This window comes from Oncorhynchus mykiss, chromosome 7 (genome assembly GCF_013265735.2).
Source record: "Oncorhynchus mykiss isolate Arlee chromosome 7, USDA_OmykA_1.1, whole genome shotgun sequence".
NCBI classification, from domain to species: Eukaryota; Metazoa; Chordata; class Actinopteri; order Salmoniformes; family Salmonidae; genus Oncorhynchus; species Oncorhynchus mykiss.
This window is the reverse complement of record NC_048571.1, coordinates 6,552,920-6,579,901: the sequence shown is the minus strand read 5'-3', so window position 1 is coordinate 6,579,901 and position 26,982 is coordinate 6,552,920. Positions and strand designations below refer to the sequence as shown.

Below are 26,982 nucleotides of genomic sequence, written 5' to 3'. Positions count from 1 at the left end.
TCTGGATTACCATGACTACGGCAAACAGGTGTCTATTAGTTGTTGCTGCTTACGTCAGTTTCAGAGCGTTTAACAATAAGCTAGCTAGCTGCATAGTTAGCTACTAAAGTTTAAACCTTTGCTGATATAGCAGGGCACGCACATCGACTTAGTATGAAGACATGGCTCTAGTCTTGTCTCCTCCTCAGTCCTCTTCCCTAGAAATTCTGTGAGAGTTGTGCTATGTTCAGAAAAACTGTCTGGAAGAATACCGTGAGTGATGCCGTTAGCTGGCACCAGGACGAGGCCCTGAACACGACCATGTTCATCCTGAAAGAGTATGGTCCGACCGGATTCCTACTCAAAGAGGAGGGGGAACCCAAAAACTTCAAAGTAGGCCTACATGTGCAACATCCTAACTTGACATCATCAACATTATAGTCCTATTTACATTTTGACACGAAATACTTTCTTAATTCTTAATCAGGTAGCCTATTTTACATATTCCACAGGTGTTCTTGGGAGACCCTCATACGTGTACCTGTTCAACATTCCACAAAGAGAGAGACCTCTGCAAAGTAATAACGAAGAAAACATACCGATCACACATAAAAGATATTGCATGCTCATTCTGTACAATAATTCTACTCTCAATGTAGGGTTTTATTGCGGAAATTCCGACTGCCTAGAGAACATGAATGTAAGTTTCACTTAGACATAACATAGGCTACAATGCATATGCCAAATTGCAATTCAAACCCGAGGCACTCTGTAGAAATGATTGGATTTTTAACAGCATATCCTTAAACTCTACTGTGCCCTCTGGTATGTACACTTGCAGATTGCTTCCAGCAGGTCCTGGTTGAAAGGCAGATCCTGGAGCTGCTACAGGGTTTACACAGGAGCAGAACCCCCCGGCCTGTACACCCACCCTGCTCTGAGGCTGACCCTAACCCCAGACCAGACCCAGCTGAGGGGGACGGGGGGGTCAGACAGAAGGAGATCGAAGCCGAGGATGTGTGTCCCATCTGTCAAGAGGAGTTGCTGGGGAAACGTCTACCTGTGTCTTACTGCAGGTCAGATCATCACGTGTATTATAATGTCAACACACTTACTGGGCCACCCTTGGTATACCTATTAAATGCTTACTAGATCTTAATGATATGATGGAGAACACAAAGGAAAGTGATTTGAGGATAGGGGAAATGTGCCTGAACTGACCTACTGTTTTACTGCAACAACAGGGGAACATGTGAGTGGGAGGGAAAATGCCTTCTGCCACCAACTGTCATCCCCTATGTCCTCTCACTCAGGTTTGGCTGTGGCAACAACGTCCATATCTCCTGTATGAAGGTGTGGGCAGACCACCAGGCACGTCCGGAAGGGGAGGGGGAAGCCATGGTGAAGTGCCCGCTGTGCCGGGAGGACTTTGGGCCGGTCAAGCTGCTCCTGGAGCAGGTGAGGAATGTGGCTAAGCTCCACACAGCTGCTGAGAGAGAGAGGCCCGACAGACACCTCGGGGTGCTCTGCAACAACTGCAGGGTCTGCCCCATCACTGGCAAGTGCTTCAAGTAAGTCTTGTTGTCATAATGCCCAGTTCCAATAGACCTTGAGCTCAAATTTACGTACTTTCCCCCCATCCACTTACCTATACTGTTGTGGATCAACTATTCATGTCTATGACTTCCCTTTAGGTGCACAGTCTGCCGGTACTATCACCTTTGCGAGGACTGTATAAGAAGGTGCTGTCACCCTCAGCATGCGTTTGCCATACGTACGGTAAGCAGTCTTCAGTTAGACTCTGTGAGCATTTCTGCATATATTTGTGTCAGGAAGTAGACATGATAAACTTATGACATCAGCTATTATGTCCATCAGAAAAGGACTGCGAAGTGGCTGTCCTTGGGTCAGCGTGTGTTCAACACACTGGGTGAACCACGTGAGATGACCACTCAGTCAGTGGGTGACAGGTGAGCTCTGGAATCTCTGTGAGAACCCTGTATGAATAGATTATTATGCTCAGTGCCTGAACACCCTGAATGACATTTAGACAGTGCAAAATGTTGTCACACATACAGGCTGTTACACTTTACAACCTGCTGCAATAAGCATTGTGATTAATCTTTAAGTGCAGTTAATTCCATTTTTATTTTTAATAGATGTTTTCTTGTCACATACACCAGATAGGAACAGTGAAAAGTGTTGTTTTACAGGGTCAGCCATAGTAGTACAGCACCCCTGGAGTAAATTAGGGTTAAGAGCCTTGCTCAAGGGCAGAGATTTTTTCACTGGTATTCGAACCAGCGACCTTTCGGTTACAAGCCCAACGTTCTAACCACTAAGCTTCCTGACGTTAAAATATAGCCCATGAGTCTCTGGTTTCCTCTCCCCCTTCAGCATGATTCCTGTTGAGAGTGACCCACTGCCAGAGCACCTGGTCAGGAGCCTCCTTTCGGTCAGGGTGAGGAGAGGCTGCCCCCTGCTGGACCCTGGGCAGCAGTGTAGGATCTGCCTGAAGAGCTTCCAGCAAGGGCAGCAGGCCAGACACTTGCCCTGCCATCACAGGGTAAAGACTTAACTCAAATGATCCTGTCACCGCCAAGTAAAGAGTTAGGTAAACGGACCCTGACATGTTCTGCCACCACAAGGTTAAGAGTTAGATAAACTGCCCTGACCTGGGCCTCCCGAGTGGCGCGGTGGTCTAAGGCACTGCATCACCCTTCTTTGGACACTGTGTTAACTAACCTCCAGACGAGCTTCAATGCCATACAACTCTCCTTCCTTGGCCTCCAACTGCTCTTAAATGCAAGTAAAAACTAAATGCATGCTTTTCAACCGATGCTGCCCACACCTGCCCAACCGTCCAGCATCACCTCTGGAAGGTTCTGACTTAGAATATGTGGACAACTACAAAAACCTAGGTGTCTAATTAGACTGTAAACTCTCCTTCCAGACTCACATTAAGCATCTCCAATCCAAAATTAAATCTAGAATCAGCTTCCTATTTCGCAACAAAGCATCCTTCACTCATGCTGCCAAACATACCCTCGCAAAACTGACTATCCTACCGATCCTCGACTTCGGCAATGTCATTTACAAAATAGCCTCCAACACTCTACACAGCAAATTGGATGCAGTCTATCACAGCGCCATCCGTTTTGTCACCAAAGCCCCATATACTACCCACCACTGCAACCAGTATGCTCTCGTTGGCTGGCCCTCGCTTCATATTCGTTGACAAAACCCACTGGCTCCAGGTCATCTATAAGTCTTTGCTAGGTAAAGCCCCGCCTTATCTCAGCTCACTGGTCACCATAGCAGCACCCACTCGTGCACTCCAGCAAGTATATCTCACTGGTCACCCCCAAAGCCAATTCCTCCTTTGGCCGCCTTTCCTTCTAGTTCTCTGCTGCCAATGACTGGAACGAACTGCAAAAATCACTGAAGCTAGAGACTCATATCTCCCTCACTGACTTTAAGCACCAGCTGTCAGAGCAGCTCACATATCACTGCACCTGTACATAGCCCATCTGTAAATAGCACATCCAACTACCACATCCCCATACTGTTATTATTTTTTATTTTTTTATTGCCTTACCTCCCTTATCCTACTTCATCTGCACACACTGTATATATAGACCTTATCTATTGTATTATTGACTGTATGTTTGTTTATTCCATGTGTAACTTTGTGTTGTTGTTTGTGTCACACTGCTTTGCTTTATCTTGGCCAGGTCACAGTTGTAAATGACAACTTGTTCTCCGCTAGTCTACCTGGTTAAATAAAGGTGTTCTCCACTAGTCTACCTGGTTAAATAAAGGTGAAATAATAAAACATTTAAAAATAGCTGTGCCACCAGAGATTCTGGGTTCGAGTCCAGGCTCTGTCGCAGCCGGCCGCGACCGGGAGACCCATGGGGCGGCGCACAATTGGCCCAGGGTCGTCCGGGTTAGGGGAGGGTTTGGCCGGCAAGGTTGTCCTTGTCCCATCTCGCACTAGCGACTCCTGTGGTGGGCCGGGCGCAGTGCACACTGACAGTCGCCAGGTGTACGATGTTTCCTCTGACACATTGGTGCGGCTGGCTTCCGGGTTAAGTGGGCATTGTGTCAAGAAGCAGTGCGGCTTGGTTGGGTTGTGTTTCGGAGGACGCACGGCTCTCGACCTTCGCCGCTCCCGAGTTCGTACGGTAGTTACAGAGATGAGACAAGACTGTAACTACCAATTGGATATCACGAAATTGGGGTGAAAAAAAACGGGGTAAAAGAAAAATAATTTTAAAAACTGCCTCCTGCTCTGCCACCACAAGGTCAACAGAGTAAGTCTAAAGTGGGTGATGCCCTGTCTTTAACTCTAAGGCCCCCAAAACCAAAATGCTAAAATTCCTGTTGACACTTTTAAATTCTGGACTAGTTTGAGTATGTTCTGAATGGAAGTACTGTGTCCTGATGGACGGCGAGAACAGTAACTGAATTTGATCCATCTTTGTTCCCTACTACAGTTCCACACAGACTGTGTCGACCCGTTGCTTCGGAGGTCCAACTCCTGCCCTCTGGACGGATACGTCATCTACAACCCCCTAACATGGAGCAGCGGAGGGGGGAAGGGTACACCCAAGCTGGCCTCCTCCCTTGACCATCCAAAGCTCTCAGAGCAGCACAGACTGGAGCTGTTTGTCCCAGGAGTAGCTCTGCTGGACAGAGCAGCCAGAGTGGTTCCCTCCCTGAGTATGTTCAGCTCCGAGGGCTCAGCCGATACCCTAGTACCTCTCCCTCAGGACACTATGGTCGTTGGCTTACAAGGTCTAAGCATCAATACAGTGAACATTGAGAGCATGGAGGGTGGAAAAAGCAGGACAGAGAAGGATGGAAGTCCAGTCAAATCAGTCATTCTCAACAAGAGCCTTTCTTCCCAGCATCTAAGGACAGACGTGTCTAGAGTGAGGTTGGGACGCACCAAGTCAAGCTCCTCGACCAAGAGTTTGGCCCAAAACAATGCTACCTCAACTAACAGGCTGGGTGGGGTCTCTGGAGGGACGGGAAGGGCCCAGCCGAGTCTGTTTGTGGGTGTAAACAGGTCAGACATGACTGCTGCTGCTGCTCAGACTAGAGCTGTCATCACCCTGTGGAGAGCCAGGCCCCAGTGGAAGAGGAGACCCAGGGTACCCAGACCCAGTACAGGAGACAGCCAGCAAGCCACAGGCCTGAGGATGACAGGGGTACTGATCAATGCTCCTCACCAGGGAGAAAAGGAGTAAGAGTTGGATTCTAGAACATATTTTGTTGTGAACAGACTGCTGCTTTTAACTACATAGGTATTGAGAGTATGGTACAGTCTTACTACTTAGAGTGGTTTTTTATACAGGGCATTCAGAAAGTATTCAGACCCCTTTGATTTTTTTCAACATTTTGTAATGGTACAGCCTTATTCTAAAATTGATTAAATTGTTTTTTTTCTCAGTTGTACTAGTTAGTTAGTTTATTTCTACATAAAGGAAATGGATGACAGTTCTGTTTTATATTTGCTTGTGTGCTCAGCTCTTGGTTAGATATCTACACTGCACAGCCATGTGTTCACTTCACCCAAGTCTGTTTGGCTTTCAGTTCCCTGTGTTTTTACAAGTGCTATTTTCATTGACACCGTTTTTCAATCTCCATTTTATTCGCTTAACAGAGCTTGTTTTAAACAAATGTCAAAATGAAATACAAAATGAGCTTTTACCTGGACATATAAAAGTACCAGACATACTGACACATTATAAAAAGAAACATTTTAAAAGTATTTTTTATTATCAATCTATTTACATTTTCAGCTTGCCGTTTTTCATCTAAGACATATTGAAGTAGTGGCCCAGGTGATATCAAAATGACTAAAGGAACCACGCCCCTATGTCTTTATTTTAATCCCCGTCCCCCAGGAGGCCTTTTGTAAATAAGAATTTGTTCTTAACTGACTTGCCTAGTTAGATCAAGGTTAGATCAAAATAAAACCATCAGTCCAGACTAAACGCGCTGTTGCGCAGTAATATTCCTCTTCTCATCCTGTGTGGTGACATCCTGACTCTGAGTTGTAACGGTTGACACATGACCATTGAGAACAGTAACTGTCACTGGTGGCAGTTCGACCAGCGCGTCCTGAATGTCCTTCAGAGACTCTCTCCCCTCCCACCTTCCTCGCAGAACATTTCTGATGACATGGTCCTCTACAGTGAACACCCGGCTGACCAGATCATCAGATTGTATGGAGAGCTTCCCTCTAGTTATCCTTCCCATCAGGGATAGTATGTACGACATAGGGCAATGCTTACAAGTCACCATCTTTTCAGTGGTGTCCACCCTCTCCAGGTGGTGCGCTTCTGGGCAAGTGTACTCTTGGGACAACCAGTATCCAATGATTTTCCCCTCAAACTTCTCAGGCTGTACCATGTTGTGTGGCAGATCGCATTTCCTACCACTGGCCACGTTGACCAGAGTAGATTCTGGTGTTGTGTTCAGCACGGTTTGACCCCCATACTTAGCAACAGAAACATTGGTGACCCGGTACCATTTCCCCTCTTCGACCGTGTTTTCACGACCCCACACGGTCAGGTTTGTGAGTGTTGTTGAATCATCTACAATATGACCGACTAGGTATTCCACCATGGGCATGCTTTTGTTAAATCTCGTTTTACAATGGCCCTCTTTCAGTTTCTGAATCACCTCCACTGTAACGTTCACCTACAATGCAAGAAAAACACCAAAAGGAGAAATACATTACAGGGCACTGAACTAGACAAGGTTAGAGTTTAAAACATACAGTACTTCATTCATAGTGAATTATTATTATTATAGCTACCTTCTGTTTTACAGCATTTTCTGTGTTTTCTTTGTCCTCTTGAAGGTCGGCTAGCGCCACATCCTTGACCCTCCCGTCAAGGTCGCTGTTGAATTTGAAGGGTAAATCTTCGAGGATGGAAAATGTGGATGTGTATGTAAACATTTATCTGCATCTTGTTGTTTCTGCTTATGGATGGCCGGAGCACCACTTTCACCAACTTCACTGGAGTTCTGAAAAAACATGCATTATAAAAGATGAATAACAGATATTCCTCATCACATAGCACTCAAAGCCTTTGCAGAGCCCTTCATACCCAACTTACCTGCGACTCTCTGCTGTGGCAAAGCGGTCTCGCAGCTGCGGCTGAAAAACGATCAGATTCCTGCTCTCATCTTCTTGCTGTAAAACGGCATTGAAATAGCCTGTCTTCTTCCCTCTCTTCACTGCTGAGACATTGTGGATGTAGCCGCAGGCCTTGATTACTTCCTGCAAATTACCCATTATGGAGCCGATTGGAGGGACAAAATGCAGCATTTGAAAGGAAATACATCTATAGACATGCATAACCTAGATATTCAGAGTCAGGGATACTCCGTTTGAGATTAGGAATTTTAATAGGTGCCATGTTGGCACAATAAGCTTCACAACAGTCAGCAACATTCTAGACTAGATTAGATGGGCAGGGCTGTACCTGCTCTGATGCTTGGTGGGACTGGGGGTGGGTCAGGGGCACTAGAGTCTTTGAAGGTGGTCCAGTCCAGCTCTTTGAGTCTGGGGAAGTTTGCGATGATCTCTTGCTTATGCAGGAGGGCCACAAAACCATGGCAGTACTTCTCTCCTCTCTCTCTCAGCATGTCCAGTAGCTTGATGACTGTAGTCTCTGGAGGCTGACTGGATTGCAGGTGGCAGAGGATGTTGTATCCACGCTGCTCCACAAGTTTATTTGAATGGGCGTACTGGAGAATATTGTCGGGTTCCGCTGACAGAATCTCTGTTAGGAGCGGCTTATTCTCCAGCAGAAACTCCTTCGCCATTCCTCTCTGGGGTGGTTGGCTGTTGTTGGCCTAAGTTGCTTTCCTCCTGGAGACTCAAGTTATGGCTGTGTTCAGCAGGACACAACGGCGTGCAACTTTTGATTGAACGGAAAACTGTGCTGTTCTCAACGGTCGGGCAACACACCGCCACAACCACCAAACAGGAGCAAAGACCCCTCAAAGAACAGTTGGGGAGAAGTGTGTCGTTCAGGCACGTAGTAAAACGTTTAATGAACTGAACACAGCCCTGCTTCATTGGCAGGCAGAATCTACTTCCTATTAGCCGGAGAGGTATGGCTTGTTGTCATGGGAGAGTCTATTGGTGCTGGCCAGGTTGTCAGGTGAAATCAAACTAGCACCTGGAGAACGAGATGGAACCACAGGTTAATTACTGTGTCAAGTCAAAATATACAGTGAGTGACCGCTGTGTTTAAGAGTGGTATCAGGCAAAAGACTATGATGCATGGTTAGTACACTACTACTGGGTTATAGCTAGGATATTAGCCTACATGATATTGCTATGATTATATTGATCTCTTGTCTTGCCTCTTTAAGGTATCAAAAGGTCAAAAGTAATATCGCTCACTGGAAAGCCACGTTGACATAGAAGGCGTTGTAATTAACAAAGGTAGCTGAAGTAGTCGGGTATGCCTTCCCCAATCTATAATTAATACACGGTTATTTGAGCCACAACAGACAGCCAAGAGCAAAGTCAAGAGTATTGACCCACACAGAACTAGCAGAAGGATGGTCTCTTTAACAAGCTGATAATACCGGTTCGTTCCAACGTTTCTTTCAACAAAGTAAGTCATGATATTTTGTATATTATTAGTTATGTGACTTTTAACCCAAACTATAAGTTGTTTTTTGCTGAAATGTTTGTAAACAATCTATCTATAGCTTCAAAATATGTTTCAAACTATGATATTGATGTCATATAACTACCATATTGATGTCCACTAAATATAATATTGATGTCATATGACTTTCATACTGATGTCAGTCCGTGCATCCATAACTACATGTTAATTTTAGAGTTTCAGCTACAGAATATTCATCCGGACACATTCCTCAACTTTATAGTAAAAGTGACAACTTTATAGTTGAGGAGGGGTGTCGCTCGTTTGGCAGAAAAACGAATTGTGCCGCGCTGCGCACAGCACCGCACAATTCAAAATATACGACCTGGAACGGCGCAGGAGCGAAGGCGCTAAAATGTAGGAGAGACACTTTAACCATTTTACCTGGACCAGAGGAGTCATTTTTCTAAAGCATTATCCTGCACCACATACCCATTATTTTAAAACCAAACAGTTTCACAATATCTAATAAGTAATGCTAGCTAGAAGTCCTGGTAAATAACGGTAAGGAAATTGATCGTGCTATCAGGAATCCTTGGGACGTCCCTACCCCAAGTTGAAAATGGTTCAGGTAGGGTTATTATAGTTGGTTAGGGTAGGAGTTAAGGTTTAACCGTAAGGAAATAGTTATGTACCGATTCTTGTCTTCTGCTTTTTCCCGCGCTCTCACTGAACAAAGAAAAAGAAGGTTACTCTTTAGTGTTTACTAGCGGCTTCAACATTTCCCTGACTGTGGGCGGTTCGCACATTTTATTTAGGTGCATGCCGCCACCTACTGTGCGCTAGTGTGTGTTATATCACGTTACATTTGTGATAAAAAAAATAAAAAGGGGGAACATTTTTCTAAAAATCACCACCAACCATCCCTTCGCCTATATACCAATATTTCATACAAATAAAATCTCAAAACATCTTATAACCCTTCTGCAGTAAAATCTCAAAACATCTTATAACCCTTCTGCAGTAAAATCTCAAAACATCTTATAACCCTTCTGCAGTAAAATCTCAAAACATTTTATAACCCTTCTGCAGTAAAATCTCAAAACATTTTATAACCCTTCTGCAGTAAAATCTCAAAACATCTTATAACCCTTCTGCAGTAAAATCTCAAAACATCTTATAACCCTTCTGCAGTAAAATCTCAAAACATCTTATAACCCTTCTGCAGTAAAATCTCAAAACATCTTATAACCCTTCTGCAGTAAAATCTCAAAACATCTTATAACCCTTCTGCAGTAAAATCTCAAAACATCTTATAACTCTTCTGCAGTAAAATCTCGTACACCCAGGTACTTCTCGGCAGCAACCACCTACACTCATTAAAAACCCACTACCCTATTCCACTACTTTGACCCTACCTGCTCCTGCACCATGACTACTGCCTGGGAGGACTGGACACCATCACTCAACACACCCTGTAACTCTTCTGAAGTCAAATCTCATATACCCAAATACTTCTCTGCAGCTGCCACCGCAACACCTATTTTCTGTGAGCCAACCTTACTGAAGCATGAATCACTCGTTGGCCTATCCCTCGATGCTGGCACAAATCTACTACTCACTGGGATCCTCTCAGGATCCCTCACCCTTGACCCATCTCCCTCTACTTTCTTCACTGCCTCAGCATATGACACCTTCTGCACTACTCTGACTCTAGCCACCTCAACCTGCCTCTTTCGCACCGGACACTTCCGCTCCCCAGGAACATGGGCACCCCTACAATTGACACACAACTTTATCCACCAAAACTTCACAGTCCTCTGTGCCCTCCTGTACACTACCCATGTCCTCATGCCCTCCTGCACACTACCCATGTCTTGGAATCTCCCTCCTACACTCTGCTGTGACATGACCACAAGCGTGGCACCTGAAACACTGCAGTGGATTTGGCACAAAAGCTCTAACAGGAATAATGATGTATCCTAACATGACTTTGACGGGTAAAGACACTGACTCAGAAGGAAGGACTGACAGTGATTCCTCTGTTTCACCATGCTCCCCACCAGGCCTGCGTCACACCAAACGGTTCGCATCACAAACACCAAGAATCTTCAACTTCAATTGCTCCACCTCCACACTTAATGCTAAGCCAAAAATCCCTACTTTCAATGGTGCCCCGTTCCTAAGAGCAAAGCAAGAAACAGGCCTTGGCCCAAATTGCATTCCTGCTTCAGTGGGGTAAATGTGTGTGTGATCATCAGTAGCAAATGAGTACTATCCCCTGTCCAAAATAATTATTTATGACCTATGACTTAATGTGTACTTCACTGATTCAACTGCACCCAACTCCTTTCTCACTCACCCTGAAACCAGAAATGGATCCGCCAAAAGACAAAGGTCCACTTTCTCACTCCTACTTAACCAGGTTCTTCTTTACCATGACCAACGATGCCAAGCTCAGGTTCCAAGCTTTTCACCACACCTTCCATCTCACTTAACTCGCCCTCATTCACTTCCATTTCCCCTCCAGAACTCATTCAAATCCAACCTCTGCTTTCCTCATTCTCTTCAACATCTTCTTCCTCTCTTTCCACCTCAATTCCTCCTCAGAAATCCAAGTGTCTGTGTCCCTGTCCTAATATTCCTGTTCTTGTTCCATGATTCCTCCTACGACCTCCTGCATACATGTCTCTTACGCCTTCTTTCCTCTCCGATCAATTCATTCGGTTGGCTAACAACAAATCTAGTCCCAGATATTCTAATCTGACACCTTATTTGTCCAATCATGTGTCAGTCTGTATTTTAGATTTTCTTTTTAGAGATAAGGCTTAGACCTTGTAATGTTATGTGTGTGTAAATGACCTTCATCACTCTTTACTCAGGCACAAGTGTGATACCCTCATGGATATGGATAGCATTGGTGAGTAAATTCTATGTTAGAGCTCAGAGGGTCACGTTCAGTATAGGGCTCTATTCTATTCTGTTTAATCTCTTGTTGTGCATTGTGCCCGAGCCCTAGTCATGTATTATGATATCTACATATATGTTCTAGTTCTGTGGTCCATGCTCTATGTTCTAATGTTCTAGTGTTCTATTTCTATATTATGTGTTCTTCCTCATTATTCTGTGTGTTACCTGTGTTCCAAACCTCATTTTGTGTGTCTTCTTTTCAGAGGGGTTGAATGAAGTGCGTCCTGCTGTGTACCGCACTGCAATGAAGCTCCGTTCCTTACAGAAACTCTGCCATAGTGAGTGTGTGTGTGTGTGTATGTGTTTGTGTGTTTGTGTGTTTGTGTGTGTGTTTAAATGAAATGCTTTTTAGGTGTGTGTAATCTGTTACAGTGTATGTTTGTAATGCTCTGAATGTGTGTTACAGTGCATGTTGTGACACTGCGGGAGCTCATCCCAGCCCTGTGCTCTCTGGGCGGAGCCCGGGACACTGGGGCGGGGCTTAGTGAACAGGAAGTGAGACAGTGCATAAACAGGATGTTCCAAAGCGTGTCACAGGAAGTACCTGGGCAGGTGTCGGCAGAGGTGCCAGAACAGACTTGCAGACTGATGTACAGACTGTTTGACCGGTGAGGACACACTACTGTTCAAACACACACTACTGTTCAAACACACACAACTGTTCAAACACACACTACTGTTCAAACACACACTACTGTTCAAACACACACTACTGTTCAAACACACACTACTGTTCAAACACACACAACTGTTCAAACACACACTACTGTTCAAACACACACTACTGTTCAAACACACACTACTGTTCAAACACACACAACTGTTCAAACACACACTACTGTTCAAACACACACTACTGTTCAAACACACACTACTGTTCAAACACACACTACTGTTCAAACACACACTACTGTTCAAACACACACAACTGTTCAAACACACACTACTGTTCAAACACACACTACTGTTCAAACACACACTACTGTTCAAACACACACAACTGTTCAAACACACACTACTGTTCAAACACACACTACTGTTCAAACACACACTACTGTTCAAACACACACTACTGTTCAAACACACACTACTGTTCAAACACACACTACTGTTCAAACACACACTACTGTTCAAACACACACTACTGTTCAAACACACACTACTTTTCAAACACACACTACTTTTCAAACACACACTACTTTTCAAACACACACTTAGTCTGTAAACTAAAGGGTGTATGTCTTTCCCAGGGGACAGAGTGGCGCTGTCTGTCGCAGGTCAGTTGAAGCCGCTCTCATCTCTCTCTCAGCAGACACACTCTCAGCCAAACATAAGGGTAAGTAACACACACACACACACACACTCACACACACACACATAATATACACTCTGTGTTCATTCCCTGTGTGTGTTGCAGCTCTGGTTCATCTGGCAGAGAGGTGCAGTGGGAGAGAGAGCGGCACGGTGAGCAGGAGTGGTCTCAGAGTCGTACTGCAAGACCTCAGCCAGGTTAGACACACACACACACACACACACACACACACACACACACACACACACCTGAGTACTACCTCACATGATTATCAAATCAAATTTTCTTCGTCACATGCGGCGAATACAACAAACCTTACAGTGAAATGCTTTACTTACGAGCTCCTTACCAACAATGCAGTTTCCAAAAAATACAGATAAGAATGAGTAATTAAAGAGCAGCAGTAAAATAACAATAGCGAGACTATATACAGGGGGGTACCGGTACAGAGTCAATGTGCGGGGGCACCGGTTAGTTGAGGTAGTATGTACATGTAGGTAGAGTTATTAAAGTGACTATGCATAGATGACAACAGAGAGTAGCAGTGGTGTAAAGAAGAGGGGGGGTACTGCCAATATTCTGGGTAGCCATTTGACCAGATGTCTAGCCTATGTGTGCGTGTGTCTGTAGGTGCCGGCTGTAGTGCAGGAGAACCATGTGTTTGGCTCAGCTGAGACAGCTGTTCGTTCCTGCTTCAGTGGGGTAAGTGTGTGTGTGTGTGTCTGTAGGTGCCGGCTGTAGTGCAGGAGAACCATGTGTTTGGCTCAGCTGAGACAGCTGTTCGTTCCTGCTTCAGTGGGGTAAGTGTGTGTGTGATCGTCAGTGGCAAATGAGTACTATCCCCTGTCCAAAAGAATGATTTATGACTTAATGTGTACTGATAAGAAACTTAGGGCGGGGTTAGGGGGGTTGGTCATGGGGTTTGGAGGAGTTGGTTATGGGGTTGGTCATACGGTTAGAGGGGAGTTGGTTATGGGGTTGGGGGGGTAGGTCATACGGTTAGGGGGGAGTTGGTTATGGGGTTGGGGGGGTAGGTCATACGGTTAGGGGGGAGTTGGTTATGGGGTTGGGGGGGTTGGTCATACGGTTAGAGGGGAGTTGGTTATGGGGTTGGGGGGGTAGGTCATACGGTTAGGGGGGAGTTGGTTATGGGGTTGGGGGGGTAGGTCATACGGTTAGGGGGGAGTTGGTTATGGGGTTGGGGGGGTAGGTCATACGGTTAGAGGGGAGTTGGTTATGGGGTTGGGGGGGTAGGTCATACGGTTAGAGGGAAGTTGGTTATGGGGTTGGGGGGGTAGGTCATACGGTTAGGGGGGAGTTGGTTATGGGGTTGGGGGGGTTGGTCATACGGTTAGGGGGGAGTTGGTTGGGGGGTTGGTCATACGGTTAGAGGGGAGTTGGTTATGGGGTTGGGGGGGTTGGTCATACGGTTAGGGGGGAGTTGGTTATGGGGTTGGGGGGGTAGGTCATACGGTTAGGGGGGAGTTGGTTATGGGGTTGAAGGGGTAGGTCATACGGTTAGAGGGGAGTTGGTTATGGGGTTTGGAGGAGTTGGTTATGGGGTTGGGGGGGTTGGTCATACGGTTAGAGGGGAGTTGGTTATGGGGTTGGGGGGGTAGGTCATACGGTTAGGGGGGAGTTGGTTATGGGGTTGGGGGGGTTGGTCAAACGGTTAGAGGGGAGTTGGTTATGGCCATGGGTTTAAGTCCGTCAAGATCCCTAGATCTGTAACTAAATGACTTAATAAATGACAGAAGTCATTCTTTAGAGGTCACTACAGGTGTAGAACAAGGTCAGGGTCAAGAGAACAGGGTCAGGAGAACAGGGTCAGGAGAACAGAGTCAGGGTCAGGAGAACAGGGACAGGAGAATAGGGTCAGGAGAACAGGGTCAGGGTTAGGAGAACAGGGTCAGGAGAACAGGAACGGGGACAGGAGAACAGGGTCAGGAGAACAGGGTCAGGAGAATAGGGTCAGGAGAACAGGGACAGGAGAACAGGGACAGGAGAACAGGGTCAGGAGAACAGGGTTAGGATTAGGAGAACAGGGTTAGGATTAGGAGAACAGGGTTCAGATAATAGGGTTAAGAGAACAGGGTTAGGGTTAGGAGAACATGGTCAGGAGAACAGGGTTAAGAGAACAGGGACAGGAGAACATGGTTAGGGTCAGGAGAATAGGGACAGAAGAACATGGTTAGGGTCAGGAGAACAGGGTCAGGAGAACAGGGTCAGGAGAACAGGGTCAGGAGAATAGGGTTGGGCTCAGGAGAACAGGGTCAAGGAGAATAGGGTCAGGAGAACAGGTGTAGGAAAACAGGGTCATGAGAACAGGGTTAGGGTCAGGAGAACAGGGTTAGGGTCAGGAAAACAGGGTTAGGGGCAGGAGAATTGGGTTAGGGTCAGGAGAATAGGGTTAGGAAACAGGGTCAGGAGAACAGGGTTAGGGTCAGGAGAACAGGGTTAGGGTCAGGAGAACAGGGTTAGGAAAACAGGGTCGGGAGAATAGGGTTAGGGTCAGGAGAACAGGGTCAGGAGAACAGGTGTAGGAAAACAGGGTCATGAGAACAGGGTTAGGGTCAGGAGAACAGGGTTAGGGTCAGGAAAACAGGGTTAGGGTCAGGAGATTTGGGTTAGGGTCAGGAGAATAGGGTTAGGAAACAGGGTCAGGAGAACAGGGTTAGGGTCAGGAGAACAGGGTTAGGGTCAGGAGAACAGGGTTAGGAAAACAAGGTCGGGAGAATAGGGTTAGGGTCAGGAGAACAGGGTCAGGAGAACATAGGTAGGAAAACAGGATCACGAGACAGGGTCAGGAGAACAGGGTTAGGGTCAGGAGAACAGGTTTAGGGTCAGGAGAACAGGGTTAGGAAAACAGGGTTGGGAGAATAGGGTTAGGGTCAGGAGAACAGGGTCAGGAGAACAGAGGTAGGAAAACAGGGTCAGGAGAACAGGGTTAGGGTCAGGAGAACAGGGTTAGGAAAACAGGGTCGGGAGAATAGGGTTAGGGTCAGGAGAACAGGGTCGGGAGAATAGGGTTAGGGTCAGGAGAACAGGGTCAGCAGAACAGGGGTAGGAAAACAGGGTCAAGAGAACAGGGTAAGGGTCAGGAGAACGGGGTAAGGGTCAGGAGAACAAGGCTAGGGTCAGGAGAACATGGTTAGGGTCAGGAGAACAGGGTTAGGGTCAGGAGAACAGGGTTAGGGTCAGGAGAACAGGGTTAGGGTCAGGAGAACAGGGTTAGGGGGTCAGGAGAACAGGGTTAGGGTCAGGAGAACAGGGTTAGGGTCAGGAGAACAGGGTTAGGGTCAGGAGAACAGGGTTAGGGTCAGGAGAACAGGGTTAGGGGGTCAGGAGAACAGGGTTAGGGGGTCAGGAGAACAGGGTTAGGGTCAGGAGAACAGGGTTAGGGTCAGGAGAACAGGGTTAGGGTCAGGAGAACAGGGTTAGGGTCAGGAGTATAGGGTTAGAGTCAGGAGAACAGGGTTAGGGTCAGGAGAACAGGGTTAGGGTCAGGAGAACAGGGTTAGGGTCAGGAGAACAGGGTTAGGGTCAGGAGAACAGGGTTAGGGGGTCAGGAGAACAGGGTTAGGGTCAGGAGAACATGGTTAGGGTCAGGAGAACAGGGTTAGGGTCAGGAGAACAGGGTTAGGGTCAGGAGTATAGGGTTAGGGTCAGGAGAACAGGGTTAGGGTCAGGAGAACAGGGTTAGGGTCAGGAGAACAGGGTTAGGGTCAGGAGAACAGGGTTAGGGTCAGGAGAACAGGGTTAGGGGGTCAGGAGAACAGGGTTAGGGGGTCAGGAGAACAGGGTTAGGGGGTCAGGAGAACAGGGTTAGGGTCAGGAGAACAGGGTTAGGGGGTCAGGAGAACAGGGTTAGGGTCAGGAGAACAGGGTTAGGGGGTCAGGAGAACAGGGTTAGGGGGTCAGGAGAACAGGGTTAGGGTCAGGAGAACAGGGTTAGGGGGTCAGGAGAACAGGGTTAGGGTCAGGAGAACAGGGTTAGGGGGTCAGGAGAACAGGGTTAGGGTCAGGAGAACAGGGTTAGGGGGTCAGGAGAACAGAGTTAGGGGGTCAGGAGAACAGGGTTAGGGTCAGGAGAACAGGGTTAGGGGGTCAGGAGAACAGGGTTAGGGGGTCAGGAGAACAGGGTTAGGGTCAGGAGAACAGGGTTAGGGTCAGGAGAACAGGGTTAGGGTCAGGAGAACAGGGTTAGGGTCAGGAGAACAGGGTTAGGGGGTCAGGAGAACAGGGTTAGGGGGTCAGGAGAACAGGGTTAGGGTCAGGAGAACAGGGTTAGGGTCAGGAGAACAGGGTTAGGGGGTCAGGAGAACAGGGTTAGGGGGTCAGGAGAACAGGGTTAGGGTCAGGAGAACAGGGTTAGGGGGTCAGGAGAACAGGGTTAGGGGGTCAGGAGAACAGGGTTAGGGGGTCAGGAGAACAGGGTTAGGGTCAGGAGAACAGGGTTAGGGTCAGGAGAACAGGGTTAGGGTCAGGAGAACAGGGTTAGGGTCAGGAGAACAGGGTTAGGGTCAGGAGAACAGGGTTAGGGGGTCAGGAGAACAGGGTTAGGGTCAGGAGAACAGGGTTAGGGTCAGGAGAACAGGGTTAGGGGGTCAGGAGAACAGGGTTAGGGTCAGGAGAACAGGGTTAGGGTCAGGAGAACAGGGTTAGGGGGTCAGGAGAACAGGGTTAGGGTCAGGAGAACAGGGTTAGGGGGTCAGGAGAACAGGGTTAGGGTCAGGAGAACAGGGTTAGGGTCAGGAGAACAGGGTTAGGGGGTCAGGAGAACAGGGTTAGGGTCAGGAGAACAGGGTTAGGGTCAGGAGAACAGGGTTAGGGGTCAGGAGAACAGGGTTAGGGTCAGGAGAACAGGGTTAGGGGGTCAGGAGAACAGGGTTGGGTCAGGAGAACAGGGTTAGGGTCAGGAGAACAGGGTTAGGGGGTCAGGAGAACAGGGTTAGGGTCAGGAGAATAGGGTTAGGGGAATACATTCTTCTTTTCTTTTTCCATTATTTTTGATAGTACTCATTTACTGTAACTCATTTACTGTAATTACTGTAATCACATGTAGATGATGAGCATTTATGTAAATAATCAGCAGTTAGATAGATGCTGAAGGTGTTTGTGTATGTGTGTAGGTGCTGAGTGCGTGTGTTTGTGAGGAGCATGTCCTCTCATGGCTGCAGTGTGAGCCCTGTTTGTTGCTGTGGCTCCCCACCCTGTACCGCCTGTCAGTCAGCGAGAACGTCACACACTCCGTACGCTGCCACACCTGCAAGGCCTACCCCATCACTGGACTTAGGTGGGTGTCTGTGCTCCATATTATGCTGCATGATGTGTGTGTGTGTCTGTGTAATATGTGCGTGTGTGTCTGAGACTCTCTCTCTCTGTGTTGTAGGTATCGCTGTATGAAGTGTGTGTGTCTGAGACTCTCTCTCTGTGTTGTAGGTATCGCTGTATGAAGTGTGTGTGTGTCTGAGACTCTCTCTCTGTGTTGTAGGTATCGCTGTATGAAGTGTGTGTGTGTCTGAGACTCTCTCTCTGTGTTGTAGGTATCGCTGTATGAAGTGTGTGTGTGTCTCAGACTCTCTCTCTGTGTTGTAGGTATAGCTGTATGAAGTGTGTGTGTGTGTCTGAGACTCTCTCTCTGTGTTGTAGGTATCGCTGTATGAAGTGTGTGTGTGTCTGAGACTCTCTCTCTGTGTTGTAGGTATCGCTGTATGAAGTGTGTGTGTGTCTGAGACTCTCTCTCTGTGTTGTAGGTATCGCTGTATGAAGTGTGTGTGTGTCTCAGACTCTCTCTCTGTGTTGTAGGTATAGCTGTATGAAGTGTGTGTGTTTGTCTGAGACTCTCTCTCTGTGTTGTAGGTATAGCTGTATGAAGTGTGTGTGTGTGTCTGAGACTCTCTCTCTGTGTTGTAGGTATCGCTGTATGAAGTGTGTGAACCTTCATCTGTGCCAAACCTGCTTCCTGACAGAGAGACACACAAAAAAACACAAGAGCTCCCACCCAGTGCTGGAGCACTGCACTCAGGTATAGGTACACACACACACACACACACACACACACACACACACACACACTTGTGATTGACTGTTGTGTTTCGTCTCCAGCCATCCTGGAAAGAATCCCTAGCCTCATTAGCATACAGCGCCCGCCACGCCTTGTTACCACGGCGATACACACACAGGGAGGCAGAGAGGAGAAGGTGCCTAATCAGGGCGGAGTCACGAGGGGAGCCGCAGACCAGGTAGACCAATCAGAGATGGACCTGTGTGTACACCAAAAGAGAAGAACTTTAGTTTTAGTTTAAAAAAAGAGTAATACATGTTTCCATTGTATTTTCTGTGTTTACAGCTTCACCACCCCTGACCCTTCACCTCAGTCAGCCGCTGAGGACACACCCCCTGACGACAGAGCCCCTCCCACTAATCCTCCCCAACTGCTGGCCACACCCTCAGCTGTTTGGCCCAGGAAGGCATCTAAAGCCCTGCAAACTGAGGAAGAGCAGGAGGAAGCACAGCCACAGGTGACCTTTCACCTCTACCCCTCTCCCTTCACACCTCACCTCTCAGCTCAGTGGATTTTTAGTACGGTTCAGATTTATGCTAAATTAATCTTCAGAAGATTATTGATGCGCTCCACTAGATCCTCTATTGATTCATATCTGTTGTTTCTGTCCCCAGAGGAGAGACTCTGTCCTCATTAAGGACATCAAGGACCTGCAGAGGGACAAACGGTGAGCCTCAATCACTGTAGCACTCTAACCTCCTAACCTAGCACCTAACCTATAGTCTGGGTGATGCTCATTACACGTGTGTGTCAGGCTGCTGGAGAGGGAGCTGCAGGTGTGGAGGGTAACGGTTCAGTCGGAGCAGGGCTCGCTGGAGTACCGCTGCTCTGAGATGGAGGCCAACATGGAGACTCTGAGACAACACAACCTCAGACTGCAGGACATGATGTCACAGGTAGACACACACACACACACAGACTGCAGGACATGATGTCACAGGTAGACACACACACAGACTGCAGGACATGATCTCACAGGTAGACACACACACACAGACTGCAGGACATGATCTCACAGGTAGACACACACACACAGACTGCAGGACATGATGTCACAGGTAGACACACACACACAGACTGCAGGACATGATCTCACAGGTAGACACACACACACAGACTGCAGGACATGATCTCACAGGTAGACACACACACACAGACTGCAGGACATGATGTCACAGGTAGACACACACACACAGACTGCAGGACATGATCTCACAGGTAGACACACACACACAGACTGCAGGATATGATCTCACAGGTAGACACACACACACAGACTGCAGGACATGATCTCACAGGTAGACACACACACACAGACTGCAGGACATGATCTCACAGGTAGACACACACACACCTCAGACTACAGGCCTGACTCGCTGTGCTAAAATTTCCCTCTTCCTTTCAACAGGCTCTTAGCATGTCAGGGACACATGCTGACATCATGCCTCATGCTAATGTCATCCCACATGCTAAATACAGGCCAGAGAGAGACATAGCCTGTCCTGTAGAGTCCCAGAGCTCTGCATCTTCTTCTGGATTCAGAGAAAGAGAAGAGGAGGAGGAGAGGGAAGAGGAGGATGAATGTTGCACAGCAAAGATGCAGAGGAATGAGATGAAGACAGAAGAACAGAGAGGTGATGATGATGAAGAGGAGGAGCAGACTGAGACTGACTCAGTCACAGAGACTCATACTCCCACAATTACCTCTAACCCACAGCCCTGTGATGGGCAGGTCACTGGGCCAATGAAAGACCAGAGTGTCTCTGAAGAGGAGTATTCTGGGATGTGTAGTTTAGCGGAGGAGGAGCGACTGTGTGAGCTGGTGCAACGACTAATAAGTGAGCTGTCGCTACACACTTACTCACTTACAGGTGAGTTTACGGATGAGCTCTCTCTAGTTCTACACACTACTACACTTGTGTGTGTGTAGTTGTGTGTGTGTATTAAGGTATGAGTATGTTTCTCCAGACTGCAGACAGGAGTTGGAGTTGTTGGAGGCTGCAGAGGAAGTGGGGGACTCTGTGTGTCATCTCGTCTATGCAGTGAACACACACTCCGTCCCAAACACACACACTTCATGCCCCATCCTCCTACACAACCACAGGCCAGAGTATGTATCCAAAAGGCTTCTCTAGACTTTGACGCCTGATGATGTGAGTTATTGTGTACTTTCCTGATATTTGTATGTAGCACAGTTGTACTGAAATGATTCTGCTCTTTCATTAGAGAAACCTATGACAAAATGTTTTAATTCATGTACATTATTTATTAAATAAACAAGCTTTTTGACAAAGACCGTATAAACGTAAAAAAATATCCTGATTGTAAAAAATCAAACTGAGAGCACAACAACCACCATGTCAGAACAGACAGCTTGACAAACATCCTGCTAACTATTCTACTGCTGGTTTCTGGGCAAAACATGACCGTATGAGAGAAGGATGGGAAGCAGAGGAGAGAGGAAGAGGCAATCTCTCCTCCACTTCTCTACATTCTCTCTCTCACCCCGTCTCTTCAGAGAGCCAGGGTACATCTCAATAGATGCTCCTCGTCTCCTCTCCTTCATCTGCACCGAGAGCAGGACAGGAGAAAGCCATGTGGAAACAGTCAACGTTTCAGGTAGAATTGTAATGAAGTGGAGCAGACAAAGCTCTTATCATGTGAAGTAGTAACATTTGTATCTGCTACATTATGAACCTTCACCCTGCTAAACATGCCCATTTTATTTCATGTCAGTGTATCTGGAGGAAAGGAGACAAGGAAAGGAAGCCCCTGTAGACTGTTGAGATGCATCCCGTCATCTCCTCACCCTGCTAAACACGGCCATTTTATTTCATGTCAGTGTATCTGGAGGAAAGGAGACAAGGAAAGGAAGCCCCTGTAGACTGTTGAGATGCATCCCGTCATCTCCTCACGCTCCTCCTCAGTGTTCGGGTGGGCAGTGGAGCAGGGGATTGTCGGGGGGACGACCGGCGGCTTGGTGTTCTGATGGCCTGTTTCAGAGGGGTCGAAGTGACCCCCCTGGCTGGGCTTTTGGGCTTTGGGAGTTTCTTACTCTCTGCGACCCGTCTCGAGGACCCTTTCCTGGACCCGACTGTGGGAGAGAGGTCCTGGGGTGGTGGGGGTTTAGGTGGAGGGCTGATTTGAGGTGGTCGCCCCCTTTTGGAGCTGCGTCTTGCTGGTTGCCGTTCTCCCCTACCCCCTCTTGTCCAAGGCCTGTACGGAGGAGAGTGGTCTTTCTCAGGGGTTAGAGGTCGGTCCGTCTTTAACTTCCGTTCTCCTCCTCTCCGCCTCCGCTGCCGGGTCACTTCTGGGTTAGAGTTTGTGTCGGGAGAGAGCGTGCTCAGTAGAAATCGGCTGCTATTGGACAGAGAGGAGCGGCTGAAGGGCGTAGTCACAGATGACCCTGCCTCCGATGAACCCTGACCTTCAGCTCCAAATGACCCCACTGCCTCTAAGAGTGACCCCGACGCCACACTGTCCCCGCTACGACCCCTCCTCCTACCCCCCGACCCATCTCTCCCTCCCTCTCCCCCCTGTCTCTCTGTATTGATGTCTGGACTCAGGCTCCTGAACAGTTGTCTGACCACGTGGGACTGGGGGGGTCTGGGGAGGCCAGAGGAGGAGGGGGTGAGATTCAAGCCCTTGGGGGGGGTCTTCAGAATGCGGTGTGTGGCAGGGTCATAGTACCTCAGAGGAACCCTTTTGTATTTGACCTTGGCCCCCACGTCGCCTTCACACCCGTCACATGACCTTTTCCTGCGGCGGTTGCCCCTGGCGATAGGTCTGAGGCGGGGCTTGGGGTCAAAGGGAGGGGTTTCGGGGGAGGAGAGGACATAGATCAGGGTGGTTTTGGGCTGCAGGGGGGTCATGATGCGGGAGTAGGAGACAGGCAGGCGGAGAGAGCACAGCCTTGTCTTCATCTCTGGGGTCTTCTCCTGGTCAACGCCGGGGTCCTGACACGGCAGCGTTAGGATGTCCGGGGATGTGCCCGTCTGGTCCAGTGTTCTCTGTCGGATGGTGGGGATGATGGCTGCTGTAGTCTGTGTCCCGTGACTCACTTTGACCACCTGACACCTGGACGCCAGGCGATAACTCCTACTAACTTTCCTCCGCCTAAACACCTCCCTCCCCCTCATGTGGCATTCTGGGTCGTCATCTTCATTGTCATGGTCACCAAGGGGAACCCACCCCCCGTCTTCCAACCCCTCCTTCTGGCCACGCTCCATATCTCTGCTGATCCGCTTCCCATGCCTGTGAATGACATCAGAAATATGAACATGAGGAGAGAGAATAGTAGCCGTTTGGTGGATTTCAATGATGTAGAAATACTCGTGATGAGGCAGGTCAAAATTTGGTCTGTGCGTACCTGGCGAGGGATTCACTTTTGAAGTAGCAGATGAACCTTCCTTGTCGGAACTCTCGAACCATGTTCTCCACCTTCTGCTCGTCCTCCAGCAGCACCTGGGTCCACGTCTTCCCCAGGAAGGACACAGGGATGTGGGGGAGTGCAGGGAGAATCTCCTCCACTGTTCGTTCCATTTCTCCCTCTGCCTCCCCCATCCCTGCCTCCCCCGCTGTCCTAGTCTCAGGGTTGAGGGCAGAATCCAGCTGGCTGGTGTACATCTGGTCCTCCATGTTCACCTGTACCTCCGTGAGACAGGCCAGGGCCCTGCCCTCCCGCTCCCCTCCACCCTGCCTTAAGCCCACGACCACAGGGATGTCCTTCCTCCGCTCCTGCCCCCTCCCAATAGCCACCTGCACAGGGGTATCCCAGTCCGCATCCGATCCCGAACCCACTCCCAGTGAGCCAGGGAGGCTAAGGTGGAAGCTGTCCGTATCCCCCCTTGCCTCTCCTCTCTCCCCCCCTGTCCATATGTTGTGGTCCCTCTGGTGGTGTTGTGTGGGACTGCGGCCGTAGCAGTGTCTCTGGATCACCTCCTCTATCGTGTCCCCCTCAGGGTCGGAGTGGTCACTGGAGAACGCCTGCTCCTTCTGGGTCTCCCTCCGCCTCCATGGGGGCACCCCCGCCCACGCGGCCCAGCCAGTGTTTACCGTCCGGGGCTTGGGGTCTGGGGTCCGGTCCCTCGGCCTGTAGGGAGGCTGGTTCTCTGGTGTTCCCTGGGTTATCTGGTCCGTTGGGGTAGCACACAACTGTGGAGAAGCGGGGGAGCAGGGAGGATGGATGGAGGAAGAGGAGTTGCTCCCTCTCTCTCTCCGCCGGTTGGTCTTCCTGTGTGCTTTCCGGTGGAGCGGAGGAGGGGTTTGCTTCTGGCTACAAGGTCTCGTGGGGTGTGTTGGTAAGTGGTCCAGGGAAGGTGTGCGTGAGTGAGTCCCTTCCTCAGAACTTGGTCTTATATCCTGGTCTGGAGCAGTTGGGGTTAACCTCTCTGACCCCACATTTCCCCCTCTACCTTCTTCTGGTAGGCTGGTCCTTGTTTCCGAGGCAACATCCGCTTCCTGTACGTAAAGGAGCTGACAGGAAGAGTCGTCAGAGCTGGGCATGTGCTCTCGGGTTCCGAATGACGCCCCGTCATCGTTGCTGGCGCAGAGATCCAATAGCTCCTCCCTGGGAACCAGCGGGCTGCTCAGAGATGGCAGGTCAGCGTGGGTGGGGCTTAAGACACACAGAAAGGTAAATCAGGGAAAGGAGACTAGGGCTGACAGAAATAATACTGACAGGGATAGATAGTTGAGGGTGATGTTAACAGATTGTGTGTGTGTGTTTACCGAGGGTCGTTGTAGAGGTTCGGGTGATGCTGAATTACGTCAGATAAGAATCTCTCCATCAGGCTTCCAGAGGGGACGTAGGTGCGAGTGCTATGAACCACCTCCCTGTGTCTGGGGCTTAGGATGTGCTGCTCCACGTTGTTGTAGAGTATCTGGCAGCAGCTGCAGTAGCCCTGTCTGGGGGGAGGAACTCTGGACGGCCCGGGCTGCTCCTCCTCCCTCTCCCCCCTTGAGAAGACGGAGAACACGACATGTAACATAACACAACTGATGTGGACACAACCAAAACACGACAAATAAACCCTGTGGGTGTTTGTTGACTCACCTGCTAACAGTGTCCATCTCCTTCTGTGGATCTGTCTGACCCTGCTCTGCATCTGTCAGAGATAAGGACGTTCACTCCAAAGCTAGCTTGAAATATCGCAAATGGTGCTATTGAATTGGATCATTTTCTATACGTTGTAAAGCAGGCGGGCGGTCACGTGTGTTAGTGAGTTAGAGGACCCTGGCTCAAACCCAGTCAAGAGGCAAGTTCATAGAGGCAGCGCTATATGCTACGCTAGCACACGGACGCCGTTTACGCTCAGACAATGCAAACTTGTATGCACGCTCACAAGCATTTCGCTACACCCACAATAACATCTGCTAAACACGTATATTTTACAAATAAAATGTCATTTGAGTTGGCTAGTAGTACTTTCTGTCCTCTTACCTTGAGCAGACTGGGCAGACTGCTCGTCAGCAGGCATTTGGTGTTCTACATCTGAAAAGACACACAAAGAGGATACTAAAATATAAAAGTGTATCCTGTACAAGTTGTGTGGCTTGTTATGAAATAAATCACATCCAAAACACCAGAAACCAACTCACTCGCTGGGGGAAGAGTCAGGGAAGCTTCAGTCTCAGGCTGGCCAATCACATTATGTCAGATCAGTCTCCCATCTCCAAGGGCAACCTGATTCTGGACCAACTACTGAAGTAGTGACACATGACAATTAAAAGATGCGGCATTTCAGAGGTTATTTCATTTTCCAGCATTGTCATAAGGATACAACAAAAGTTATCTGGCTAGTTTACAATTCCAATGTTATTGCTTAGGCCTACTGAGATCTGTATCTTGCATGTATGCTACTTATTCCACGGCGCGCGGGGTTCCATTGGAAATCTGCAGATCGCGCGAGTGAATCGGCAAGACAGCAAGCTCCGCCGTGATTGGTTGGGACGAGGACACGCTGGGCACAGGAAGCCAACTTGGCCTTCTGCTCTGTCCTCGATTAGCTTTCTCAAAATAAATCACAATTTCGCTTCTACAGCAAGGAGCTAGCTGGATGACTGCAATATGCAGCACTGCTGATATGCATAATTAATGAACACAACATAGCTTTAGGTATCTAGCAAGTAACGAAGTTTTAAAACAGTTGGGAAATAGCTGATTTCTTTATGCTAGCTAGTAGTAGCAGCCTCACTGACGTTAGCTAGCCATGCTTGCACGGTGAGATTCCGGGACTAAAAACACGCTAGAGAAATATAATACAGCAGAGACCCGTTGTACATTTTAACGAGTTTAGTTTCCATATCCACACAAACATTCCTTCCCGCCTTTTCACCTGTTTTGTTATTCCATTCGGCATCCGTATTTTGCTCTTCTCTTCCCGGAGAAGTGACGTTACCCGGCTTGGCGGACACGAACTCCTACCGGTACCAGAGATTACGGAAGAGGAAGCAAGACATCCATCTCGCAAATATTTGTTGGTTCATATGTTAGTCAATGAACTAAGCCGACCAGACAGATGTCGCATTTCTCCATAGGAGGCACCCCCTAAGTTGCAAAGTATTTTGCAACACCCCGGAATTGCGGCCATTTTTCTTCAATGTAAACGTCTTGAGCTAGAGATCTTTATTCAGCCATTGAACTAAGCTGTGGCAACATCAAAGGGAAGTTACACTGAGTCTCGCCTACCTCGGGTCCCCAGGTTACCTTTGTGTGAAACGACAACCGTCTCCCAAGGGTCAACTGAATTTAAGGGTAAATCCTATTTTTGAAATGAATGAGCTATGCCCTGCATCGCTATGTTCAAACATTTCAGAATGACAGCCTTAAAGATGCCATGTAACTTTTTGGGGGATCCGACCAAATGCAGACTTTTTGTAAATCTGTCACTTGGCTGCTCGCCCAAAACGAGTTGAACTCGGGGTCGTCCAGGCATCCCTATGGGAAGAAATGACAAACGTGTTTGAATAGCCGAAGATAAGGTCTGAGGCAAGTCTCAGATTTT

General features: G+C 48.3%; 3 protein-coding genes across 8 annotated transcripts; 1 reads left to right on the top strand and 2 right to left on the bottom strand.

The window, feature by feature from the left end:
• LOC110538829 (dystrotelin) lies at window positions 1-21,269 on the top strand. Of its 2 annotated transcripts, none has more exons than XM_036982259.1 (22): window positions 1-372; window positions 492-679; window positions 821-1,055; window positions 1,293-1,550; window positions 1,674-1,758; window positions 1,858-1,949; window positions 2,377-2,545; window positions 4,479-5,230; window positions 11,510-11,547; window positions 11,801-11,875; window positions 12,004-12,205; window positions 12,848-12,933; window positions 13,015-13,106; window positions 13,638-13,709; window positions 18,042-18,205; window positions 18,826-18,937; window positions 19,018-19,154; window positions 19,262-19,433; window positions 19,591-19,643; window positions 19,731-19,872; window positions 20,385-20,847; window positions 20,945-21,269. In XM_036982259.1, exons 4-22 carry the CDS (start codon window positions 1,327-1,329, stop codon window positions 21,109-21,111), a joined length of 3,297 nt encoding a protein of 1,098 aa, XP_036838154.1. In that variant the 5' UTR covers window positions 1-372; window positions 492-679; window positions 821-1,055; window positions 1,293-1,326; the 3' UTR covers window positions 21,112-21,269. The 2 variants fall into 2 exon arrangements, with proteins under 2 accessions (XP_036838154.1, XP_036838153.1); XM_036982258.1 differs by lacking the exon at window positions 13,638-13,709 and adding an exon at window positions 13,540-13,611.
• On the bottom strand, window positions 5,744-9,425 carry LOC110528739. The gene is made up of 5 exons (XM_036982267.1): window positions 9,323-9,425; window positions 7,485-8,186; window positions 7,116-7,279; window positions 6,812-6,896; window positions 5,744-6,693 (listed from the first exon to the last, which is right to left on the bottom strand). Exons 2-5 carry the CDS (start codon window positions 7,614-7,616, stop codon window positions 5,980-5,982), a joined length of 1,095 nt encoding a protein of 364 aa, XP_036838162.1. The 5' UTR covers window positions 7,617-8,186; window positions 9,323-9,425; the 3' UTR covers window positions 5,744-5,979.
• Window positions 21,222-26,982, bottom strand: LOC110538824. 5 transcript variants are annotated; one of them, XM_036982264.1, is made up of 7 exons: window positions 25,577-26,982; window positions 25,419-25,469; window positions 25,032-25,083; window positions 24,707-24,934; window positions 23,346-24,593; window positions 21,884-23,230; window positions 21,222-21,777 (listed from the first exon to the last, which is right to left on the bottom strand). In XM_036982264.1, the coding sequence occupies exons 2-7, from the start codon at window positions 25,453-25,455 to the stop codon at window positions 21,774-21,776; spliced, it is 2,916 nt and encodes a 971-aa protein (XP_036838159.1). In that variant the 5' UTR covers window positions 25,456-25,469; window positions 25,577-26,982; the 3' UTR covers window positions 21,222-21,773. The 5 variants fall into 5 exon arrangements, with proteins under 5 accessions (XP_036838159.1, XP_036838158.1, XP_036838156.1 ...); XM_036982263.1 differs by having other exon boundaries at window positions 21,222-23,230; window positions 25,419-25,493; window positions 25,577-25,679; window positions 25,811-26,982; XM_036982261.1 differs by having other exon boundaries at window positions 21,222-23,230; window positions 25,577-25,679; window positions 25,811-26,982.

What these genes read in the sequence shown, in the direction of transcription:
- LOC110538824 (XM_036982264.1), bottom strand. Translation starts at nt 25,455, where the DNA reads ATGCCTGCTGACGAGCAGTCTGCCCAGTCTGCTCAAG. An exon ending in GAGATGGACACTGTTAGCAG is followed by an intron (nt 24,935 to 25,031) that starts GTGAGTCAACAA and finishes CGTCTTCTCAAG; the next exon opens with GGGGGAGAGGGAGGAGGAGC. An exon ending in AACCTCTACAACGACCCTCG is followed by an intron (nt 24,594 to 24,706) that starts GTAAACACACAC and finishes GTGTGTCTTAAG; the next exon opens with CCCCACCCACGCTGACCTGC.
- LOC110528739 (XM_036982267.1), bottom strand. Translation starts at nt 7,616, where the DNA reads ATGGTTTTGTGGCCCTCCTGCATAAGCAAGAGATCATCGCAAACTTCC. An exon ending in GCCACAGCAGAGAGTCGCAG is followed by an intron (nt 6,897 to 7,115) that starts GTAAGTTGGGTA and finishes CAAATTCAACAG; the next exon opens with CGACCTTGACGGGAGGGTCA. An exon ending in AAAATGCTGTAAAACAGAAG is followed by an intron (nt 6,694 to 6,811) that starts GTAGCTATAATA and finishes CTTGCATTGTAG; the next exon opens with GTGAACGTTACAGTGGAGGT.
- LOC110538829 (XM_036982259.1), top strand. Translation starts at nt 1,327, where the DNA reads ATGAAGGTGTGGGCAGACCACCAGGCACGTCCGGAAGGGGAGGGGGAA. An exon ending in CATGGATATGGATAGCATTG is followed by an intron (nt 11,548 to 11,800) that starts GTGAGTAAATTC and finishes TCTTCTTTTCAG; the next exon opens with AGGGGTTGAATGAAGTGCGT. An exon ending in CTTACAGAAACTCTGCCATA is followed by an intron (nt 11,876 to 12,003) that starts GTGAGTGTGTGT and finishes TGTGTGTTACAG; the next exon opens with TGCATGTTGTGACACTGCGG.